The following is a 25,253-nucleotide window of genomic DNA, read 5'->3' as shown; positions in this document are numbered from 1 at the left end:
TTAAACTGCTGTGTGGGAGTAGAGACAAAAGAACGGATGGAAAGAAAAATTATTATAGCATATCTGTTTATACTCACACCATCAAAAGGACTACAAAACTGCATTTGCTGGCCATCAGAACAAGCACTTTAAATGTTACTTTTTAATTTCTAGTCTCAGAATTTAGTTGATTACAGTTTAGGATGTAAAGCATTTAAAACACAACCAAACACTCTGAAGAGTAGTGCCCAGAGCAAAGGTCCAGCTAGTAGCTTTGGGCAGAAACCAGTCTAGGTTCAAATAAAGAAAGGGGCTGGGGTGGGCAGCCAGCTGTCATGTACAGGTGATATCTATGACCACACTCAGGTGGAAGGCAGGAAGCTCACTGGCTAGAATTCCATCAAGAGAATAAAAATAGAACATATATAGCAGGGTGACAACATCATTCAATTCTTCCAAACTCCACTGTGTTGAGGAAGGCCACCTAGATGTCCTCACCCCTTGTCACTGTCATCCTGGTGCTGCAGTGACCTAGGACACTGCCAGTTGTGTGCCACTGAGTTGAGACCCTAAGAAGGTGCTGCTCCCTGCAGAGCAAGCATTGGTGGCCACTACAGCCAATATATATTTCCTTCATATTGCAATGGTTTGTATGCAGTGACAGCAACTGCGCCTCAGCTGGCAAGGGGAGAACCCTTTCAAAGAGTGGCTGTTTTGCCCAGATCTAGTGGAGCACATCCCTTAGTCCTCCTCTGGTATCACCAATCTGGGACACAGAGCAGCTTCGGGTGTCTTCAAGATCAGCAGAGGCTGCTATCACCCTGACCATCTCCCGCACTCTCACCTGCCCACTTATAGACACGGTCGGGACAACTGGAAAATACATGAACTTCATAAAGGTCACACTACACTGGTGAACCTGAACTGATTCCTCCAAGAAAAACTGTATCAGTAAAGTAATTTTTGAAAATATCTAAGTTGTTTTGAATCTTTCTTCCACATATAAACATTCACTTTTTCCACCAATATTTCAGCTCGAAGTAGTACAATGTCTTTCAACTGTTGTCACTAAACAACATCAACCCCATATGCACAAATGAAATTTAAGTTGTAACTATTATATACCCAGATACTGAAGTTTCTAAAAACGCAATTAGAGTGCAATGGGCATTTAATCAGAAGGCAAACTACTGCCAAGTTCTCCTTAGCAGAATTAAATACTTTCAGTCAGCTCTTGGGTTCTAAATAGGTGATTCAAGTTTTAGAATATTTGCCAAGACTTACACCACAAAATCCAGCATACACTTTAGTCTTAAAATCAGATAGGCCTTCTGGTAGTTAAAGAAATAAATAAACAAACAAATAAAAAAAGAAAATGATCACATTACAAAGGAAAAATTTCCTCCAGTTTCATATTAATTTGACTGTTTTCATCATGACAGGACCTCTGTCTTAGAACAAATTACAGCAATACTGCCACTCCTACAAGGCACAGGATAAAAGAGAGCCTACAATTAATAGTATGAAAGCCAGTTATTAATAAAACAAAGACACCCAGAGGTACTACTTATTTCAGCAAATATCAACAAAAATACTTCAAAGAAAATACATCATCTCCTAACAATACCAATATTCTTTCTTCACCCTTTCTGTTGTTTTTTTCTTACCATTTCTTTTTCTACTTCTTTTGCCCATCAGTTCACTGCCATGAAGTCATGGGTTGGCACTCTTAAAACTTTCAAAACCAAATCTCCACAATAATCTTCTAATTCTTTCAAATTCACTTAAATTGTAGCAGCAACACATATCAGCTTACAGTCACAGGAGAGAGGCTCACAGAATTGTATTTAGAAATCCTTCAACATTTTGGAATGAATAGTAAAACAATCCACATGGAGAAAATGTGATAATGGAGCCATAACATGATGGCATCAGGCTCTTAAAACATTTCTCCTCAAAGCTCTATTGTATGCATGATTTACTTTGAGCATAGGGATATCTGGAAGCCACATCAAAGAGCTAATGGATAGACATTTTGTTAACATATGTAGAACTGATGCCAGGCCATAAAACAACACTGCACTGAGTATTATACATCTTCAGAAAAGTCTGGTTGTTTTGTGTTGATTTTTTTTTTCTTGAGGTTAGGGTGGATTTTTGGTCTACAAATTATTTCTTCCGTTATGTGCATGAATGCCTAACAGGCTCAGAAGCCTGGACAATTCTCATGTTCTCTTGTTCCCTGGATCTTTGCCCAGTATCACAAAATCTGAGACAGGGCTGATCTTTGAAACTGGGAAAGGAAGAAAAATGAAAAAGAAAATAAGCATCTATGTCCTTTGCAGAACAGGTTCTGTTACATCAATCACAGACTGGTAAAGAACCTCACATTCTATGCTACTACTTTAGCATCTCTGTTTCTCAGGTCATCCCTAGGACTGCTACTTTCAAAGCACTGCTCAAACTTGGCTCTAAGCTACAGTATATTCTTCAATGATCTTTCATGTCCTTGGTGTTCAAAACGGAGATGCTTTTCAAATGGTACATACTGTAGACACGGTATTCCATAAAAACAGGAGGCCAAAAATCTTTGTAGAGTGAATTCCTGGAACAGCTCTCCAGGATTCTGAAAAGGCCACTTATAAGCACCTCTGTTCCTTCTCTAAAGTATTTATCCTGGATGACAGAATAATGATCAGCCATTAAATTTATGTACTTTGTAGCGCACTTAGGAAACAGCTTTTCCATCACTTAGTAACTGTAGGATAAGTAAAACAGTGCTGTGCACCAAGAAACACACAGTATGAAAGGACACTCAAAGTCAAGATTGTAGAAGAGTTATAACTTTATCCACTTTGATACCTTTTCAGTTAATCACATATTTTGTGGTTCCATGTTTGGCACATTAGGCACATTGAAGCCAGATTAACAACAAACAGCTGCTATTTATAGCATTTCCCCAGAGATGGGAATGGTTGCTGCTGCACTTTAAGACCAATCATGTTACATCTGTATTAAAATGAGAAGACAAACATGTTTTACTGCCAGCTCTGCCTGAATTTCAAATGAAAACCACATTAGTTAACTTGAGAATTTCTCAGTCAGTCAGTCTCCAGTGTCAGCTTACATAGTTTAAATAAAACATCTCAGCAAAACACAATACAGCACAAAAGGATGCTAACAACATGGGCCTAGGTGCAACAGAGTGCTCAAATACTCCTTCAAGATAGAAGTCGGGAATGGACTGCAAATGTCTCTAACCTGCAATAGCCTGGACCTAAGTAGGTTCTGCTACCATACCTTTCACAAATCCATTGCCTCAATTGTCAGGAGTCATACAGACAAATATGTTAAGTCCCACAACTCACAGGTTTTCTACTCACACTGCCGTTCTAAGCACCCTGAGAATGGGATCCCAAGCTCAGAAAGGCTGCTAGGACATCAAGTCATAGCACATTTGGTCCCACTGCTTTCCATTTGTTTATATGACAAAAAGATGGATCTCAAATTCATTATCTTATAGGTACAGGCTCACCTCTTTTGGCACTTACAGGTTAATCAGGCCTCAGCAGGCACTAAACAAGTACCTCAACTCTCATGAGGATGGTGGGTGTCTCTGTGTGATCACACACAATCACACCTGCTCTGACATAGGAAGAGTCTTGTCTGGAATGAACAGTCCTTTCCTAACTTAGAAGGAATAATATAATTATAAACAGAATAGAGACATTGGTGAGACACTGAACTTTACTGACAGCATGACAAAATCCATTTCCTTTTTCTGTTCAGATGCTTTCCACACCACCTGAAAACTTGACACTGCAAAGTTGCAGCTTGCAGTAGGTTTCACCTTCATACATTTTTTCTAGCTGGAACATTTGCTTACTGCCTACTGGCCAGAAAAACAGAAAGGACAAAGCAGGAGGGAAACATGCTGAAGTATCAGTGGGTCAATTTTTCAAAAGTACTTGTGCATTGGGTACAGAGATGCCTCAAAAAGACACAGGACATCTGCACTTATGTCACATCATCACCTCTGACAATGAATGCACCCCTGAGAGCTTGATGCTTCACAAAGCAGCAATAACATTTCTTTTACTGCTTCAGGTTACTTGGGAATGCAAATGTGTTGAAGTAAAGCATAGGTACTTAAAATAAGGTTTGCAACTCGAACAATTCTATTTTTATGATTTCAACAATTCTTGCAGTAGCAATGACTTTCAGAACGCTAAGTCTAAAATACAGCAAACCTTTAGGAAAATATATCAAATATATGTCAACTACTATTTTTCTGTTTTCCTTAACATTTTTCTAGTTTTACCACCCAAAACCCCAATTGCTATATGCAAGAATCCACATAAAACACTTGGAAAACTGATTGAAAAAGTAGGAACAGAATTGGATATGCTGCAGAAGTGGTCAAATAAAAAACAACAACAAAAACAAAACCCCACAAAAAACCAAACCAAAACAAAACAAAAAAGAATCCCCCAAAAACCCTAAACAGATATTAAAAAAATTATTTCCTCTTTTAACATATTTTAATGATAATAATAATTAATATTGCTTGTAACATAAACTTGGCAGACAAATATTATTTCAGTTCATGGTGGTTATTTTTAATAAATATATTAAAATCTCATGGAAGGAGTTAATGAATTATTTATAAATCAAGCAGTATATAAAATTCTGGTCAATATATAGATGAACACAAGTATACCTAAATGTGTAGTTACATCTTGAGCTGAATCACTTTTCACCAGACTTCACACACTTTCTTTGGTGTCCCTCCAGCAACTCACATTTTCAACTAAATTTCAGGGGTTTAAGTTATAATTTGCTGCAATACCTGTGACCAGTTATGTTTCACAGGTTTCAACTTAATTTTAAACTGTTTTGCTTTAGACCTTTGTAAGAGCAATGCAACCCACTGTTGATTTCTCACCCAGAGTTCAGAGATCCAGATTTGGGTTTGTTTTGATTCAAAATTAAAACTGCCCATGGAAATGGCACCTTTCTGTTCCCCTGGATTTGTACTGCATTTTGAAACACTTTGGTATAGAGAACCTTGTAAGAGTTTGGATCTGCAGTGTATTTTATTGCCTAAATAGCAAGATGGTTCCCATTTTTACCAGAATAACAAAATGGAATTAGCATGGTGAATCACTCATTAAGGGTCCAAAAGGAACTAAGTACTAAAACCCCTAAACATTCACTTGTTTTATTTTTCTGTTTCTTGGTTACATTTTCAAAGTGTGTCCACTACCACTCCTATTGACATCAGCAGGGGGTTTGTAAATAAGCCTTTATCCAGTGTTTTAAAAAAATGAGCTTTTCAATGGAAGTAGTGAAGAGATCCCAATCCACTTCATTACTTAAAGAAACAGAGCAGGACAGCAAAGGGAAAATCAAACCCAGGCAAGTACCTTAACGTATCTTTGAAGTCTACATTTGAACACTTCATACCCTGAATTGAAATGTCAAATTTTGAAATACACCAAACATAATTCAGGAAAGATAGCCTATTAACTAGTTAGAAACATCGTAAGAAATGCAGATGACATAAAATTAAATGCATCCTAATCATAAAATTGGAACATTTAACTTGTAATAATATTGTAAATATTGTTTCATGAAGCTAGACTCACGGGTTATGGAAACCAATGAACCACACCAGGGTAGTTACTCTTTCCCTGCCCAGTGATCAAGTTGCTGTACAGAAACTGTACAGTCATGCTAATAATGAGGAACTCTAGACACCACAAGCCAGAGCTACTGAACTGTTATCTCAGAAAAGATAAAATCTCTTAAATAGATAAAATCTCTTGCCTGGTTTAAAGGTCAGAGATAGTCATTCTCCTTCTCCTCCACTGAAACCATAAAAGTACAGTGTTTAAAAAAGCATTGTGGCTCAGCAGGGACTCTTGCAGCAATTTCTAGTGCTGCTATAATTGAGGTTGCATCAACATTTTCACAATGAAACATACTGCCAGAAAAGTAATTCCATGTTGCAAGCTGAGACAGAAGACCTTATACCAGGCACAAATTCTTCAGTACCACGGGTTTGGTTTGTATGATTTTTAGCTAAGAAGTTGGAAGAAAAAAGAAAGCAAGAACAAAAGTCTTATAAATGGAAGTCAACACTGTAGAATTATGTCATGTTCAAATGCAATTTGTGGTGCAGTTTATTCCAAACATACATACAACACCTGCTAAACATAGTCATGAAACCTGTTATCTGAAAAAGACTGAAAAACTAAGATGCCTAAAATACATAAGAGTGTGTGAATAAAAGTTACTTGTTCTAGGGATTTCTTTGAAAGGGATGGTTTTTTTGTTTGTTTCTTCCATATTTTTAAAGAAAAAATGAGGAGTTTTTTGTATCTTTTCACCCACCTGCTCTGGGTACTTGCTTCCAACTATCTCTGCCACAGTGTTAAAGGATAGAGAGTCTGGATAAGTCTTAGCTCCCATCCTCAGGTGCACAACAATCTTAGTGCCGCGGAGAGACATTCGTGACATCATTTCAGCATCTTCCACAGAGATGCAAGCAGTGGGAATTTGGGGTACATCAGGCTGGTAACTCTGCTCCCCAGTATGTGGACTGTTAAAAAAAACAACAAAACACAGTATTAACTTAGCTCTGTAATCCTTTTAGCATTACTGTAGAATTATTAAAAAGCATACATTCATTACTATCCCCACCATATTCCCAAAAGGGACAATTTTTAATAAACCTCTTGACAAAATACATCAAGTGTTTTTACATTAATCAGAATATCTGGCTGTTACTACTATATATGTCTAGAAATCTATTCATTGTCAGCTCTATTTAGGTCATTGCCATGCTTTGATATCACACTCTATTCACTGCTTTACCGGAAGAAAAGCAATGAAAAATCTAAATTAACACCTTGCCATAAGTGCATTCTTTTTCCTGTGACAAGTAATGAAATGAAAATTCACTATTAAATTTTAATTCTATTGTCCAAATAACACAATTGCAGAACAGATGAGGTTGGGAGAAACCACTGAAGACCATTTGGACCAACCCCCCTGCTCAAGAGGGCCACCCAAAACCAGTTGCCCAGAACCATGTAAAATGCATGAAAATCTTCACCTGTGAGCCCTCTCACAGCAGCAGACATATCTTTTAGAGATTTAAACAAAAAAAAAAATAAATTGGGTTATTTTTAAGTCTTCTAAACTGGAAAAAAGTCCATTTAATTTCTGGAGAAGATATGTTGAGGAGGAAAGGAGAAACCTACTTTGTAAAGTTACAGATTAGGTAAAATGGGAGAGATTATTCAGTTCTATTTATTTAGAAGAATAAATCCTTCTCAACAATACGAAGTCATATTGCAATCAAAAACATAACCTGCAGACTAGATATGTATAAATATTTATTTCACATGGAAATACTAAAAACCAGTTATAGAGGTCTTACAGGAGCTGTTTCAGAATATAGACAGATCTATTCATTAAGTGACAAAATTTCAGGAAATTATTGCTCCCAGTCATTTACAGCTGAACCTCTTCCCTTTGCAGGTCAGGTGACCCATGGCTCACCTTGGAATAATATTTAACCTGAAGCTCAGAATCTCCTCTGCCCTGAGTGGAATAAACTCATGTAGACTTATAAATTCAGACATCTTTTCTTTTTTTTTTCTCCCTTTGTCAGAAAAAAAAGGCACCCCTCATCCCCACTTTTAGACTGTGATAACTTGCTGCATATGTTTAATATTTCTTTGAGTGTTTGGGGATAAATCCAGCATGTTAACCAAGAGATTTTCCAAACAATGTAAAATAAACAGATTGAAAAAAAAAGAAAAGGAGAGATGACAATTTCACATACTAATGTTAAAAAAACCCAAACCCTACATTCAACAAATGAGCAGAAACTGTTTCTGGTAATTTTAAATGAATGTTTTTGCCTGTATCTTCTGGCAAGTTTATGTCTCAGTACAAACATGGTTTATACTCAATTGCAGTAATTCAAGTTTTATCACTGATTTCAAGGTCCTGGTAATTTCTCAGATGCTCCACAAAAGAAACCCCTAAAACTGTGTTTGTTTCTCCAATTTAAGCCACAAGTATATTTCTTGCACATGCTCCATCCTGATATTCCACCACAACTGTGGATAAGGCTTCTGACAGCTTGCTATGATCCATGCACGCTTACACACCTCAGGTGAATGAACACTTGTAGGTACAATATTTACCCAGTTAGCCCAAAAAATAGACTTTTAAATTACCCGCAAGTGCCATTTGTATGCTCAACCTACTACTCTGCCAAGACTACAAAGGTAAACCCCACTACCCAAATTAAACCATATCAGCACAGTCCAGCAGAGCCAGCAAGAGCTCAGATGATACCAGGACTTGACAGGAACGAATGACTGCCCAAATTATTTCTACAAAAAGGGAAATGGACCCTAAGCATGACCAGTACAAAGACACAAAGCAATATTACAGTACTGTAGATTCCTAATGCTACAAGATGAACTCACATAGAAAACATTTGTGGCAGACACTATGCATCCTGGGATGCAACTGCTTAAAGTTTACATGCATGCAAAATATTCCATGTGTTAAGTATATAATCTACATAATAAATTGCTTAATAAAGTGCCAAAGAGTACATCAAAAAAATTTAAATAAAGCAAATTACGTGCCTTTTATGCAGAGATAACCAAGAACTGGAAAGGCTACTGACCATATGGCAAGACCTGAGCAAGAACTAACAGAACAGAAATTAGTAGCTGACTCTGTGTAACAGATGGAAAGAAGCATTCCTGAGTTTGGCTCAAAACAGGGCAAACAGGATGTAGTTTGGGAAAATCAGCAGACAGAATTTTTTTGGGGGGGTGGGAAGAGGCTGGGATGACTATGAAGTTTTTTCATTGAGTCTGAACAGACATGACTTTGGGAGTATTATTTCAAAAGAATAAGCATCTTATTTAAAAAAAAAAAAAAAACTCTCTTGCCTTTATCATTCATTGCACCTTGAAAAAGAAATGAAAGAATCACATAAAACCAGCTATAGAGATCACAAAGAACCCTGACTCTGAATCAGCATTAAACTTTACAACATTGGTACCTACAGGTAAGCAAGATGCACCTCTGGCATTTTCCACTAACACCTGTGAGTGACGTTAGCATCTGCTTGAAACACATGCTCTCTGAAAAATGCTGTTATCCAACAAACACTAAATTAATTCTGCAAAACTTTAAGGGTAATTAGGCTATTTAATATATGATACCCCCAGTCCAATAATATAGTTTGGTGTTCAGAAGAGATGGTAAGTAGCTCTTTCATTATTTTTCATTTACTTAACAAAAGCACCTGTTTTGATTTTAGATCTACCTTGTATCCATATTTAAACTATCAATTTAAAACATATTAATGCTACTACAAACTCATTTGGTCCTGACATTCTTGTTCAACAGTTGACAAAATTCAGATAAATAAAGTGGGTGAGTTTTGCTTTTGATAAACCCCTAGATTTCACATCTTGGAGATTATTTAAGTGTCATGGTATGAATAAAAGCAAAGAAAAGGCTCAAAACCTCCCCACATTTTCTCTGTTAAAAGTACATGTCAAATGACTAGTAAAAAACAGATGTGGCCTGTATTCTACACAAAAGTGTGAAGGGAGGATAAAAAACTCAAAAAGCAGCTATTTTCTCTTCTGGGTAAAATAATCAAATGTGGAGAAGCTAAAACATGGATGAGAAGAAGCTGCTGGTGTCAGGTCAGTTCTAACTCTTCTTATGCTGACCTCACATGCTCCATTACTTTGTTCCTGCACTTCCAACCCTTATCTCTAAGATAAGCTGTAATGCCCAGAGAAGAATAAATTGTGTAAGAACCAGTGCTTCAAGCTAAACTGGATGCTCTGATGGAAAACAGATCTCAAGCTGAAGCCTTGGGAAACTATAGCAATCACCTAAAGGGAGAAGTAAGCATAACAAAAACTCTAACATGGCTAAAAGGGAAAAAAAAACCACAACCAATCAAAACTTGATTATACAAAATCTTAGCAATATTTATTTCAGTCATAGTTTGTATGCATATACCCTCAGTGCACCCCATTTCTTCACATCAACCTGAAAAAGCAATCTAGACTTGAGACATACAAAATCAACGTTGTCTAAATATTGCCAGTGTTGTCTAAGTCTGCTCATTCAAACACATTGCAAGACTCTAATTACATATGTGACCACCTATTTTTCTACAGGACCCTTGCAAAATTCACTGTATGAATAACATGTAAACTAAAAATTTTAATCAGGTCAGCTAGTTTGTTAATATTGACTGAAATAAAAAATACCTTCCTGAGTAGAACCACGACTACTTTAATCTCTAGCAGTACCCACAGCGAGATCACAGCCTTAACCTGGTAACAGGTTCACATTCTCCACAGACTTTGCTTTTGTTTATTTCACTTGTATATTCTACATATCAGAGAAAATCCCCTCATCACATACAAAGCTTTACACTTTAAAGGGGGTGATGGAACATACTGTAGCAAAACAGAAGGAAAACTGCACATCTTGCTCTCATTGTTATCTGTGGAGAGTAGCTATTTATGAGTGCTTCACTCCTGTAACTTTCTCTGCATCATGAGCAGCATGGCAAAGCCTGAACTCCACACAAGTAAATCCCCTTTTCTAGCACCATGAAGTCCTTACAAAACAAATGTTGCTCTTGTGTGCACTCCAACTGTGTATATTCTTCCAAGATTTTCACCATTATCTGGATAGAGAGGCTAACTGTAATTGCAATTAGTCAAAATGTCAAAAGTATTGTTAATCTTCTCAGAAGAATTAAGTCTATAAAAATAAAATCAAGGCTATTCCCCATTTACAACAACTTGGAAAATGATAAAAGAAATAAATTCAGCCTAACTTTGTGTTTCTGTCATCATTTGTCCCAAGATTCACTTGCTTTGTTTGCTTCTTATATTGTCTTTCTGGGATTTGATTTGTTGGTTTACAGTAAGCTAAAAAGATATCAAGACTGTCAAATTTAAAACCAAATGGGAATATGAACAATAAATTTTAAGAAACTGCAGGGTAAAAATACTATACATATATGGAATTAAATAGTATAAATTAATTAAATAGTATAAATAAAATAGTAGTCTGTTGCCAAGATTAGAATATCTGGAATCCAGCCATACAGTGTCTTTTCCAGATTTCTTTGTACCAATCCTTAACTGGTGCAGCATCAGCACACGTGTAATGAAGTGTAAAAAGGCTCCAGAAACTACTGGCTTTACCAAGGAAAATTCCCTTTGAAGAACACAGCGTTTTTCACATGGACTCCATTTAAATTAACATTTAGAAGACTGTGTTTAGTGGGTGCTAGGCACTCAACAAAATTAGGCTTTACCGAACAAGCATCATAGCTTTGCCATAATTACGTATGTCCTAGGTAACAGAACATAACTTATGTGTATATGTTTGTATTTGACTAATAATATTCAGTAACACAAGCACCAAGTGAATTCTCCAATAGGCACAGAATTTTTTAAAATAGCATGGTTTAGATATGGTTTGCCAAACAAGAAGCAGAAAACAACTCTGAAAAGTAAAATGATCAAATGAAGTTCAACAAATTCTGCCCTGGGACTATCCAGCTGCTGAGAAAGTAGACCAGCTTTCCAAGAATCTTTGCATCAGCTGCTCTTCAACTGAAAAAGAAACTTGGTGGATCTTACAGACATGAGGATGACTCTCCAGCAGCTGACATCTTGAGGGAACTATTTAAGTCATACACCTGTTTGGCCTCCTTCTGCTCAGTACAAATCACCAAGCTCTGTCCTTCTGTGTTTACATCCCTGCCGTGTGAGAATGCAGCTGCCTGCTGCACGCTACAATAGGTACATTAGGAGAGGGCTCCTGGAGTGAACACCACTGGCAATCCAAATTGCCAGCAGCTGCAAGGATTCTGGCTTTATAGGCTTTGTTTTTAATTTTTTTTTGTTGTTGTTGAATTCCTAGCTTCTCAGCCTTGAGCACAAGTCTTATTTATGTCTTCAGTGATCCCCTCTATCACCAGAGACCAAGGCACACAGAAAACAAATTCAAAAAACTTCACTGAAAAAAGATGCTATATTTCATACCTACAGGAAGGATATAAATAAATCCAAACAAATAAACAAAAAAGAAATCAAAACCCAAGCCAAAAAAGCCCCCTCATTTTCTTTATTTGGAAAGCAATGGACAATGAAGCATCACAGTAACAAAAGCAAACTAAGAGCTAGCTGTCTAGAATACTGACCTGCTCTTCATACCATCTCCATTTAATGATGTTTTTCATTATTATAATTCACTCTTACATCAAAATTATCAAGCACAAATAGGTGTGAAGAGGAATTAGAGCTTTCAGGGTACTGTACCAATGCTTCCAAGTCTGATTCATTATGGATAGGGAGTAGCAGAGAGGGTCAAGCTCTCCCACACCCAGGCATATACACAAACACCAGAAATGAGTCAGCCCTGGCACTGAATGTAATACAGCATGGGGCAGTACAGGGAGCTTCCTCCTCTTTTCAAAAGATGGTCATGGCACAGGGTAATGCACAGCCAACACTCAGCTGAAGGAAAAAGTAGGGATAGAGGATAATTGTCTTACCACCATAAAACATCTTCCTTTTAATCAGCTGACCACTGAGATAAATAGAAGGGAGCAAGGTCTGAAAGGAGGCAGAAGAAAGTCTCAAACTAACAGAACAGGATATGGAATGATGCTTTTATTCTTTCCTTCCTTCTCCACCCAACCCACCAGTCAGAGCAGCATGTTCTTTGGACACTGTCATCCATAAAAACCAAACCAATCTTAAACTGATATGCATTTAGGAACCATCTCCTCTCAACAAGCTGTGGCAATGCAAACAAAGTCTCATGGAGATACACTTTTAAAGTGTAAAAAATAAGACAAGTATCAACAGGAATACATAGTTAAGGAAAAGAACATAAGGTAGAAATGGCAGTGACAGAGGGTAAACATGTTTCTGAAGTCAGCAGGAGACAAAACATGTTAATACCAAAGACAACTATGTAGATGGATTAAAAAGGAGAACTTTTAAAAATAAAAACCTAGATAATAGAATAACATAGTTATTATCATCTCAGCATGAAATCCCAAAATTAAAATAGAAGAGGGAATGGAGAAATCTATTTATCTTTTCTTCTGTTTGTGAGTACAACATTTTCCACCGGAACACTTCCATTAACCTCAGCAGAAGGGGGTGGGACAATAGGGGAGAAGGATTTAAAACCTAACTGGATATGAGAAGAAAGTGAAGGGACAGACTGGATTCAGTTTCAAGGAAGGAGCAAAAAAAAGCCACCACAAGACACTTGTCCAGGTGAAACACAATATTTTCTGCAGAAAACTGAAACTGAAAAATCTTCACTACATAAATGCTTCTTTCACTCCCACACTTCTAATTTCTATAGATTATTAAACACATGTTTTATGTTCTGTTAAACAATCCAATACTTTTACCATTCAAATAAAAAGAGAACAAAAAATATGTTAGTAAAAATAATACAGAGGGGCATACCACTTATTTTTCCTCTCAATTGAGAAATTTTAAGAGTGACACTTGAAAGGGAGTGTTTAACTACACCTGATCATTACATTTGCCTGTTATCTAGTTCACACATTATACAACTCCACTTATGCAATGTAAAATGCAGTATAAATACCTAAGTGATACAAAAACTTTATCTAATAGTGTATTACACTTATTTGATGAACTCGTTCTCCAAGAAATGGTATATTTTTATTTCCAAAATTCAGGAAAGTCTTGCCTGTCACTCTGAACTCACAGACACCCTGAATTTTTCGTTCTTGAGCCTGAAATCCACTGTAAGCAGAGAAGTTTTTTTAGAAACAGTGTCTTTTTAAAGTTCATTATAGTATTTTAACTCTGGTGAACTACAACTAAATATCGAGCAGCCCAGCAAAATGCCAAACATGAGTGTTCTTTCCCCAGCTGTATTGTTGACTGTGGCAGATTCTCTCAAAAGCTTCATAATCTACATCAGATGAAATAATAATTGTCCCAGTAGGTATGTATTTCCTTTTAACAGATCCTTTCCTGGCAATTAGTTGTGTCTGCGAAACAAAGAGTGTCAGGCTTAAAAAAAACACCAAACCAACAGTACAAACCATGTTTGAGAGAATGACTGAATAAATTTTGGGGATCTTCCTCTCCTACAGGTTTCTTGGGGAGCACGCAGGAAGAACACCTGGTACACAACAGTTTTCATACGGAAATTAATGTAGGGGTTTTCTGAGGAAGCAGTTCAGCCTTGAGAATTCAAGTAGTTTTCCTTCCCCAAAAGAAAAAGAGAAATTGCTGACAGAATGGAACACTTTCTCACTGTTTTGTTCTTGCTATCAAGTTTGTTGTGCTCTTCAATATACACTATACAGTTATATTGTTTTGCCTAATGTTTGACAATTTTTCCCCTTCCCATTTAATCCTGGAGATACAGAAATTCCTTCATTAGCTTCTGAATGGGAGAGAAAAGATTATTCTCAATTCCACTTTTGCACTTTATGGGTTTCTTTAATATCTAATAGAGTGCCTATGAAAGTGTGTGCTAGAAGAGAGACTGTCTGAAACAATGTAATTTTTTCTCATTTTCATTAGTTGATCCATGTTGCTTAGGAAAATGTTTCTGGAAAAAAAGGTAGCAGGCTGGAGGCTGGGACAATAATGATCATCACTTTTACAGTCTGTACATAATTAAAACATGCAAATGATTTTGGACTTGAACCAAAAGATACAGGCGCACAGCCAGTCAGATCAGACGAATTGTTGGAGTGACATAGGTTTAGGGACATAATGAGATTCCAGACTACCTGAAAAGTGACAGCTAGTAGCTCCTGGAGAATGTGATTGTCAGAGAGGACCACAGGCCTCCCCACTTCCTGCCCACCCATGTGTCCAGGGTCTCACTCATGGTCAGGCAGCCGTCAAGAGGAAAGGCATGCTGCAAGTCACCTGCACACAGCCTTGTGTACAGCCCACAGCCTTAGGGCTTAATACAGGAAAACACTGAAGATCACTTAGTGCAACACTGCAAGACACTAAGAGAATAAAAAGTGGTAATTCTCCTCCCAATCCTCAGGTACTAAGTAGTTATTATTCCCCCACCCCACAAAGTACACTGTGAAAAAAAAATTATCTTCCTGACTATGAGTGATTAATGTTAACAGTGAGACCATGTATATAACTTCATGAATAATATAAATAGAAAATATTGAAAGAAACTATACCTACTTAGAAAGAAGTGCATCATATGATTTTTAGAAGCAGAACTGTATTTTAAGCTAATATACACAGGCTGAATTACCTTGCAGCTGTCAAGGTAAAATTTCTTCCTCTAAAGTACTCTACACTACACTTCTGTCTAAGCATAGTGCAGTTACTTAAATTATTCAGTGGAAATTGTACTTCTTGCAAATCTAACTTGTCTATAAATAAATACTGAATTCTACAGAACAAACCTGAATGTGTGCAATTCATAACTATTTATCAAATACTTTCAAGCAATTGATCTGTAAGTGCAGCCCAAAGATCACCTGCAGTTTCCAAAGCCTTTGTACACCCAGCTCTCCAAGTGGGCTTTTAACAAGCTGAAGTTTCACTGACCTGCAGGTGAATCTTGTGATATAGCCCATATACTGATTAATACCAGTATTAACAAAACTCCTGTTTTAAGGGGACAGTGCTTGATCCTTGATCTAACCACAGAACTGTTCACCTGCAATGAACAGTTGATGGTTGATGTGACCCAGGATACACTGCAAACCACATGGTAGCACTTCTTGCTGCCAGAGCTATGGAACTGTTGAGCAGCTTTGCTGTAAAAATGTTGCTAAAACAACTTCTCCTTGGAAGTTAAAATTTGTTAAACTTTTGGGGGAAACAGACCTGTCTAGGAGACTATCCTTATGAAACCACGACAGTCAGACTGTCCAGCTCACAAGCTCTGCTCCCAGTTAAACTTTGTAATGGCCTGAAAACTCATGTGGAGGCAGAAATAATAGTGCACTTGTGGCTAAAATTCCTGCCACAAACATATTTGGACTAAAACTAAACAAATCTAAAGGCTTCAGACACCTTATGTGGGAGATCCTACAGGACTGAATGAAATTCTCCTTTCTTTTCTCAGAAAACTTCCACAGACAAACATCACCTATAAGTCTAATGCTTTCCAGTGGTGTTCTCCAATTCCTTGTCATCTTACTGTAATTGCCTGGATTCTGGTATCCTTTCACTAACTGTTAAGCCACTCCATTAAGTAAAATCAAAACAGTGATAAACAGTAATAAAAAATACCACTCTGTATGAGAAGGGTTAAAGGAGTCCATCACTGATTGTCACTCAGAAGTACCATACAAAGATTTGCAAGCCTGGAACCTAATTTTAGACACTGAAAAACAGTTATACTTCTAAAAACGTAAGTTGCAGCTGCACTTGTTATTCCAAGTAGCTCTGCTAAAGTTTTCTCATGGGTCTGCCTATTCAACTGCATTTCTGGCAAGACTGAAATGTTAGGATTCTCTCAGATCCTGCAGCATGTCATTTCTGTTTTCCTAGATTGTCAGCATTATAAACTAAGTAAAAGAAGAGGGGGGAAAAAATCCCCATAGTTTTGTGGAGTTAAAGCCTTGGATGGTCTCAGATGAACTTGACTGCCCAGGATTCTGGCTGCATGGTGTCGTGGTTTTAAAGCAGTAACCAAAAAAATTACTTATTTCTTGCTGTTGAGATATGGATTAGAACAAGAGCAAAACAGGCTTAAAACTTAAAAAGGAATAAAGAAAGTTTATTAACAAAACTACAAGAATAAAAACACCAGAATAAACTTCTAGAATACTCTTTTATCCTCCACTACCTGACCATTCTTTTGTACATGTGACAACATAAGAGACAGAAAAACTTTAGAACTTTGGTGGTTAAAAAAGTCCCAATTCTTGCTAGAGTCTTTTCATCAGCCTTTGTAGAGAAACAGAAGTCTTCTTCTGCTAATTTATGGAGTTTTTCGCAAGAAAACTATTTTTGTTATAGTTTTCTATTTTTTTGATGCCAGCTGCCCAGAAATCTGTCATCAGAGTTCACTTCTCCCATTTCACATCACTCTGAGGTGTGTATGGGCCATGAGTTTAGGGATGCCATTTTAAGGATGAGTTATTCAAAGGCAAAAGTCTTCTTCATCTGTCTCTGTGAGCTTCTCTGGAAACAGTTTTCTCATTGCCCTCAAGGCCTCAAATCTTCGCTTCACTCTGTTCCAGCACCTCACTGTATCACAATTACTCTCTTTTGCTCAAAATCCACACTTTGAACACTCCATTCCTCCCAATATACTCTGTCATGAATTAAAGGAATCTTTTCAAACAACTATTGTTCATCTCCATAGCTTTAGCAGAAAGATATTTCAGCTTATAAAGCATCTCCTTATTCTCTCCCCATCTAAAACCTAACTCTTTTTCTCACTGTTGCTGGTACTTTTATGATGTCTTCTTCATGTTGATTGTCTCTCTCTCTGTCTCTCTGGGAAAAAGGAGTAATCTCTACACATTTTGTCCAGGTACTAAAAGAATTAAGGCCTTAGAAAAGCTGCAAGAGTTCATGGTGTCAGGTTTCAGTCCAGCAGCAGAAACTGAAAACTAAACCAGGCTGGCCGGCTCTGCTTCTCCCCCACCCCGTCCCCTGCGGCCTTGTCCGGCCTGAAAAGGGGGTAGGAGGCCTAGACAGAGCCTTGTTACCTCTCCAGAAGCCGGAAACACAAAAAAGACAAGAGAGCTTTGACTGTACATCTTAAAGGGGTGTTCACAAGTTGACTTCACTTTTTAATGGTCAAAACTGCTGTCAATTCTTAGAAATGACTGATAATTGGTCAGGAGGAAAGACTCCCATCAGCCACCAGCAGTTTCAACTTCCTTAGCTCCCAAAACCGCCTCAAAGGTAAAGCCACCCCATGACACATGGACAGTGTTGAGTCCCTTCTCAAGGTCTTTGAGCTTGAGCACAAACATACATGCTCCTGATGCCCTTTATAGAGATACAGAGCACATACTCAAGTTGCTTGGTCCCCTCACATAATTTTTGGCACTCCAGTGCCCCCCCAACAGCAACTGCAGTCTTCTCAAAACCCCAAACTCAAGAGCCCTGAAAATTGTTCTTTCCTTCTACAGAGACTGCAGATAGAGATACTCAGAGGGAGACACAAACTCTCCTCAAAGATGTATCTCCAGAAGAAGTGCAAGCAATACACAGATTACAGAACAACTAAAACCTCCTCACATCTCTCCTGGGAATTCACTGTTTCCAAAACTCAGATTTTTGCCAAAATTGCATTTGAATCCCAGAACCTGATTTCTAAAGTTCATGTTGTCCTTGATGATATAAAACTGTTACTAAGGAAAAGCCTGTTACTTTTTTGAAATTCCAGCTCCTTTGGGCTCTTGCAGTGGGTCTAACTCTCTCATGGTGAGTTAATGCTGAATTGAACTCAAATCCTTTAAAGTACAGCCAACAAATTATTTTTAAACCTTTACATTTGAAAATACGGTATTCTGATGTAATGAATTGTATTCTCTGTCATTCACCTCCTGCCAGAGCCTTCCCACAGATCTGAATCGCAATCTAGCAGAACTCAACAATCAACCTAAAAAAACCCCCATGGTTATGTAATGGATTATTTATCAGCAATAGTCATGTGGTAATACAACCTTTACTTGGTTTTGGCATGTGCAAATTGTTGCAGAATCTACTACTGACTACTTAAACACAGTTTAGAAGAGTTTACTTTTAATGTTGTCCTCTTTACAGTAAACAATGTACAAATGCTGTTCTAAATTAACATTCAAGAAGTATTAATATTGCTTATAAACAGGGAAAGACAGATAATACTGTGACCTGCTCAGGATCCCACAGGGGCACAAGGCAGAGTGATGAATGGAACTTCAGAAACCCTGGGTTTAATTGATTCACATGATTACTCTCCCTCCTTATCCTTTTGTTCTTTGGTGCACAAATGTCTAGAATCAATTTGGATTTTTCAGAGCTCAACAGTACATACTTCCAATATTTCTTGTTGAGGTATTTTTGTGTGCTTCACATTCACAAGCAAATTAATGTGAAGAAATCCAAATAGAAATATGTCAGAAATGATGTGGTTCCTTTATGCTCTTTATTCTTAGAAGAACAGTTCTCCTTTTGCATTCACAAAGGATTAAAAAGCCATGAAGTGCAGTCAAAGCTTAATCCTGCTTAATAATAATTATAATGAACAGAAGCATGTAAAAGAGAACCCCTCTCTGTTTCACAGGGTATTTGCAGTACTCACATTAGACAGCCACGGCAGAAGTACTGTGGATAGTGACCAGGGAAAAAAGGCAAGGTGAAACAGTTTAGCAGAAGTCACAGACTCTGCTCACCTAACCAGCTACAGGAAACAATCTATAAATACTGAACAGAAGTCAGATTTAAAAAGCAAAGTTGGAAGAGAACAGAGTTACGGCTTTAGGTTTGCACCATCATCCTAAATATAGAAACAAAATGAGAGAAAGTATAAGATGCCTGAAGGAATGGACAACAGGCAAGTAATCAAAGCTGGCATCACTGGCAGAGCAGCGACAGGAGTTGGCACCTCTCATTTAATAAACCAGATGGAGAAGGATTTGCACCATTTAGCCGTACCTTGCAGGCAACACAAAAGCATTAGTATTTGATACAACAAGATGGACACAATAAGAGAAATGCAGGTGACTGATTGGATTTGAAGGGGAAAACAAATCTAGAGAAAAGGATTAAAGTAATTTAAATGGTTACATTTCTGAGGCACAAGACATTGTTTCTACAGGTAAGAACCCATTATTACTGGTGGCCATCAACACCAGCTTACATCTAGAAAACAATTCTGAACAACAGCTATGGAACAACTAGCTCCGACTTCCTAAAAACACAAGTCAAAATTTGTGTGCCATAAACAAGAGGTTTCATCATACAAATAGGTCTAGCTAATCATACTTAAATGTCTGACATACACTGCAGTAAAGATAACAGAGCAGGGCGAGGCTATCCCATGGGAAGACAACATCTAATGAAAGAGCATAGAAATATCCTGCCATATGGACAAGCCACAAGTAAGACTATGGAAAGTGGAAGAAACAGCAGAAGGAAGAGGCCACCTGCTGTAACTTTTCTCTAAAAAATCATTTTTCTGTTTCTCTGTTTCTGTTGCATCTCTTCTGTATTTTTGTTTTTATTCTTGGATTTCTCAGCCTCCTTTGGATTGAATTCTTTTGGGATCCTCCCTCATGGGGAGCCCTGCTTATCTCAGTTCTTACGATTCGAAGAAAACTCCCAAGCTCGTTAGAATCTTGTTTCTCGTGTTTATTAAAAGATCATCACAAAACTTAACAGGTCTCTCCAGGCTGGCTACACAAGGTTAATCTTTGCAATCTGGTACATTTCTTTCTTCTGATGGTACAACAAGGCCTTGTGGCACACTTTGTGTCTGATGCACAAAATGGCCCCGAAATAAGCAGTTTTTTTATCTTTATACCTATTTTTACCCAATTAACAGTAGACATGTATATTATTTTTCTTAATGACCCAATGACCCATCACCTCTGTGATGCACTGCGGAGTTCTATGTCCAATCATTTACTATTACCCAAAAACCTCTAGGAGAAGAACATGAAGAAGAAAGAAGAAGGGACAACAGACAAAACCCTAAATCCTCCACCTTGTCTCCTGTTCTCTAAACTAACTTTTTCACCCAGTGATTTAAAAACACTTTCTAATCTACACACTGACACTTTTAGCTTTTTCCATCCAACTTTAACATTTGTTTTCATGTACCACCATGAAAACATGCTCATAAATTTCATATTATATGAAATTCAGTGTTTTTCTGGATCTTATAACTAAGTATCATAAACAAGGGCACACACTCTGTATTCCAGACTCCAACACCTGCCCTCTGAAAAACAGTGCAAGCATTCTTGTAAAGAGAAATCATAATATATTGGAATAAACCATACACATTTTTAAGCATACAAGGTAAAACAAAGTAAGGAATTAGCATTTCCAAATCCTCTGCATGCCTGGGTGTTGACCAGAGAGATTAACTCTGCTAACAGTTGACTAGCAATCAAATACATTTTAAAACTGGCACCTATATTTGGTTGCTTGTTTGTTTTACGTAAGTAAAAAGCTATATATCAAAATAAAATTTCATGTTGTATACAGGCATATAAATCCAGCCAAAGTCCCTGCAAAAACCTGTGCTCACTTTTGGAAACCAGCAGTAAACCTTGGAAAGAGTGAAAGAGTACTTCAGGGACTTTGGAGCAGATACAACATGTTTCCTAACTAGAACTTCAGTATATATAAGCTGGAATGGTTTTGCAATATGTAGATAGATTTTAGTAACATCACCAAATTAAGAATAATGTCAAGCAGATTGAGAAAAAGTATCTTGAGTACTACAGGAAGTAGAAACAATACTCAGTGGGAAATAGGAACTGGAAAACCATGAAAATAATGGAAAAATACATGAAAAAAATCGATAGTCAAGTGAATTTATATAATAAACCTTTGTACAAGCTGTTTCAGTATTGCCTGGACTAGAATTTAAAAAGTGAGGTGCTGTGTACCTGGAAAGTAATCCTAGAATGCATGAAGAAACAGAGGCTTTATTCTTTCTTTCTCGCTCTCTTTTTTTTTTTCCATTCTTTTTTTTTTTTTAATGAAAAAAGGAGAATATTAGGCTAGGACACCCCAAACATCAATTCTGTAGCATTCTAGCATTCTGACACAAACATTCTGGGACTATTTAATCTTTTCCAATTGTCCAGGGCCAAATGCTCATGTGGTCTGGATATGAATACTCCAGATAAAGTCCACAATTACTGCACTTTTATACAAGAAACATGGAGAATTACAGAGAAACAAAACAGTCCACATACTTCTCAGATCTTATCAGCAGCTGAAAATAAATACACAGACTGTGAAACAAATTCACTGGCGCTGTATTACTCAGTTCCCTCTCTGTAATCGTTATCTGCCTTTGTGCTGTCAGGTTTTCCTTCAATCCTCCATGAATATGGTCATTACATACTAGTGAGACACTTGTTGGTGCAATCAAGAAAACCAAATATTGTGAGGACATTAAAACAAACCTGAAGTTCACAGGTAAAGACATTATAACCATGTCAGAGGGTTCTGAACTTACTAACGGGTTTTCATAGGCACCACAACTCATACAGACTCAGAAGAGGTTGGCAGCACTGAAGAAAGATGGAGCTGATTAGGAAGAAACAGGAAATCATGGGAAATTGCTGAAGTTCCTGATGGCCAACCCACAGCAAGCACAGCTGTAACTCCTTATAGACCAGTACATGAAAGCCAAAACTTGGAAATTTTATATACTGAACATCTTTATATACATGAAGCAGTAATGCAAAGATGGAATAAAACTTAGTAACTTCAGAATACTACCAAATTTAATCAGTGGGTGCTCATGGTATTCAAACAAGATCATCAGAGACATGGGTGGCCATTCAGCCCTCAACATAATGTATAACTAAGTAATGTTAGGAAAATCCAGAAGACAATAAAAAATCCAATGGAATACTACACTGCTAAAGATTTGCCTTGGGAAGTTATTGGTGAGGAAGCCAGGATTTCAATAGAACTGTTATCCTCAGAGCATTTTTCTAGATATCAGAGTCTATCAAAAAAGATTTTTTATTAGCTCTTTATTTACCTCTACCAAGTTACAGGATATTGCTTGTATGACTAGACACTAAATGGATGAAACTCTTCACAATTACATGAACATATTCCTGAACAGGAGGAGTCAAAACTAGGAGGAGGTAGAGAAAGCTCTTATTAGTCTCATCATCATTTTAGTGACTTTGTAAGAAAAAAAATATGCCAGGTGTATGAAATTACACAGAGATTGTAGATGTCACATCCCATCTATTGAAAACAAAAAAAAAACTAACCAAAACCCAATTATGCAGTTCAAAGCAAAAAGAGGAAAAAAAAAGTTTGGTAAAAGCCAAAGAGAGACTGAGACTGAAGAAACATCTACAGATTTTTCACTATTATGAAGCTATGTGAAATTTGACTCCTTAATTGCGGTGCAAATAGCAAGAACCCACTGTACAATATGATCATCTCTTAAAAAACTAAGCTCCATTTCTTCTAACGACTTCTTCTACATCTCTTTTTGACAGCCAGGCTTTGCCCAAAAGTGAGCAGAAAGACTGCACTGCAGAATTCAGCATGTTGGCCTGAAAGGCACAGAGGAAACACAGTAAAAATTAACAAATTGTCAGTCAACAAAATTTACAGACATCCTGGAGGGAAAGCCTCTAAGTGCAGAGCAAACCCCACAGCATACCACCAATTCATATGTCTAAGAGCAGCAAGACAACATGCACAGAGCTATAAAATATAAATAGAATCCTTCCACAAGCTCCCCAGAGACTTATAAAACATGGGCTGCTCTTATTTTCTCTTGTTAGACCCCAAATAAGGGTTTTATCATTGTTCCCTGCTTCCTTAGTAGAACAGGAGACAATATTGCTGTATCCCATTGCCACAGGCTATTGCTTTAGGACAGTATCTCATTGAGATGTTTCTTACAATCAATTCTTCTTCCTAGTCTAATCCAGTAAGTGAGAAGTAATCACAAATGGCACTTCCTGATTTCTTCAGTCATACTGTATCATTCCTGTTGCATCTCTACAATCCTTACACTGCTTCCTGCTGCCCTTATGCTCTGTGCATTCCCCAAGCCTGTGCAAAGCAGATGGAAGATGCTGCCTACGCAGCATGCCACTGCTTCCCCTCTGTGGGCAGCAGAATGGGTCACAAGAAGAAAGACTCCTAAGATGGCAGCAGAAAATTTGGTATACTGGCATTCGTGAGATGCATCTCTTTGCTGTTAAAACAAAACCAAAACCAAACAACTAAACAAACCCACCAAACAAAAGCCAACCAAAAAGGAAAAAAAATCCTAGTAAAACTACTAAATCATCCCAGAATTCAGAAAACATGGCAGAGCAAGAAGAGGAAGCTGAATCTGTCACTACTGATGTGAATATGCCCTTACTTTTCTTTGACATGGAGTTTTAGGGACAGGAAGATTATCTCTTTAGCAAGCTGTTCTCATGTCTGGAACCAAAGGCAGCAGATCAAGCATTGGAAAAGGTGATATGGTGAAAAGTCCCTTTGATAGCACCTGAGAGCTGACCTGACATTGTCAGCAAGACTGAGAAGGGCATGACCGGTCTAAAAACACATAAGGAATACAAAGGAGAACAATTTATATACAAAAAGTTATACATGATTATACATGGTAGGAGAAAATAAATGAAGCTAGATTACAAAAAGGGGAAATTAAGATAATGGAAACGCAGTGGAAAATAAATGGTTTTCAAATTCACATACATTTCATGAGATGATGTACTAGCCTTGCACCTTATGTACTGACACAGATCATCTATGCAACCTCAGTCATAAATCTTGAGTTATACCATGCCATTAATGACTTCAGCTTTCATCCAGACAAAGCTTTTGATTAGAGTTACTGGAGCTTCACAAGCTGGTGGTGTGTCTTGGCCACATGTAACTGGAAGAAGGAAAGAATCAGTGAAGGAAAACACTTAATTCAGGTAAGTATAAGATGCTGAATTTAGTCCAAAAAGAAAAGAACTTGACCAAATACGTGTCCTTGTTAAGAGACTCTAGATTGTGTCAAAGTACTACTTGGTCTATTTTGGCCTCATAATATGTTCCCTGTTGAATTTCTTGCATTGCTCTGTAGCATCTAAAAAAATGCAATAATAGGGCTCTTGGCATTTATCCTGAGGACTCTTGGGAACTTCCTTTTTGAGTTCTCAGGAAAGCACTCAATTTTGCTTCTTTCTTGAGCCCTGAAAAGAGTTATTATTACAAGATACAGTGTTATGACATTATCTAATCTGTGGTTCTTGAAGAATGGAAGGATTTACTGAAAGTTTTAGATTAATGAGAGAATAAATACTGAACCGCAGAATAAATACTGAACCATTTCAAGAGCTAAATGATACCTTTTTATTTACGAAAGGTTTCAAAAAAGAACAGCTAGAAAACAAAAACTCCAGACTTATGACTAGCTTATTACAGTCAAATAACTTCAGGAGCCTTACAGCTAAACACTTTTCCTATCTTATTTCA

At 37.4% G+C, this 25,253-nt stretch overlaps 1 protein-coding gene across 2 annotated transcripts in view; it reads right to left on the bottom strand.

Annotated features, from left to right (window-relative positions):
* CPQ (carboxypeptidase Q) overlaps positions 1 to 25,253 on the bottom strand; it is a 150,633-nt gene that overhangs the window by 89,900 nt on the left and 35,480 nt on the right. For both annotated transcript variants that reach the window (XM_033512352.1, XM_015618259.3), the window contains exon 4: positions 6,376 to 6,583. In XM_033512352.1, the coding sequence (XP_033368243.1) occupies positions 6,376 to 6,583 (208 nt within the window). The remainder of the gene's footprint in view (positions 1 to 6,375; positions 6,584 to 25,253) is intronic.

Source organism: Parus major, chromosome 2 (genome assembly GCF_001522545.3).
Source record: "Parus major isolate Abel chromosome 2, Parus_major1.1, whole genome shotgun sequence".
Taxonomy (NCBI): domain Eukaryota; kingdom Metazoa; phylum Chordata; class Aves; order Passeriformes; family Paridae; genus Parus; species Parus major.
Note: the sequence above shows the minus strand (reverse complement) of the source record. Positions and strands in the feature narration are given on the sequence as shown.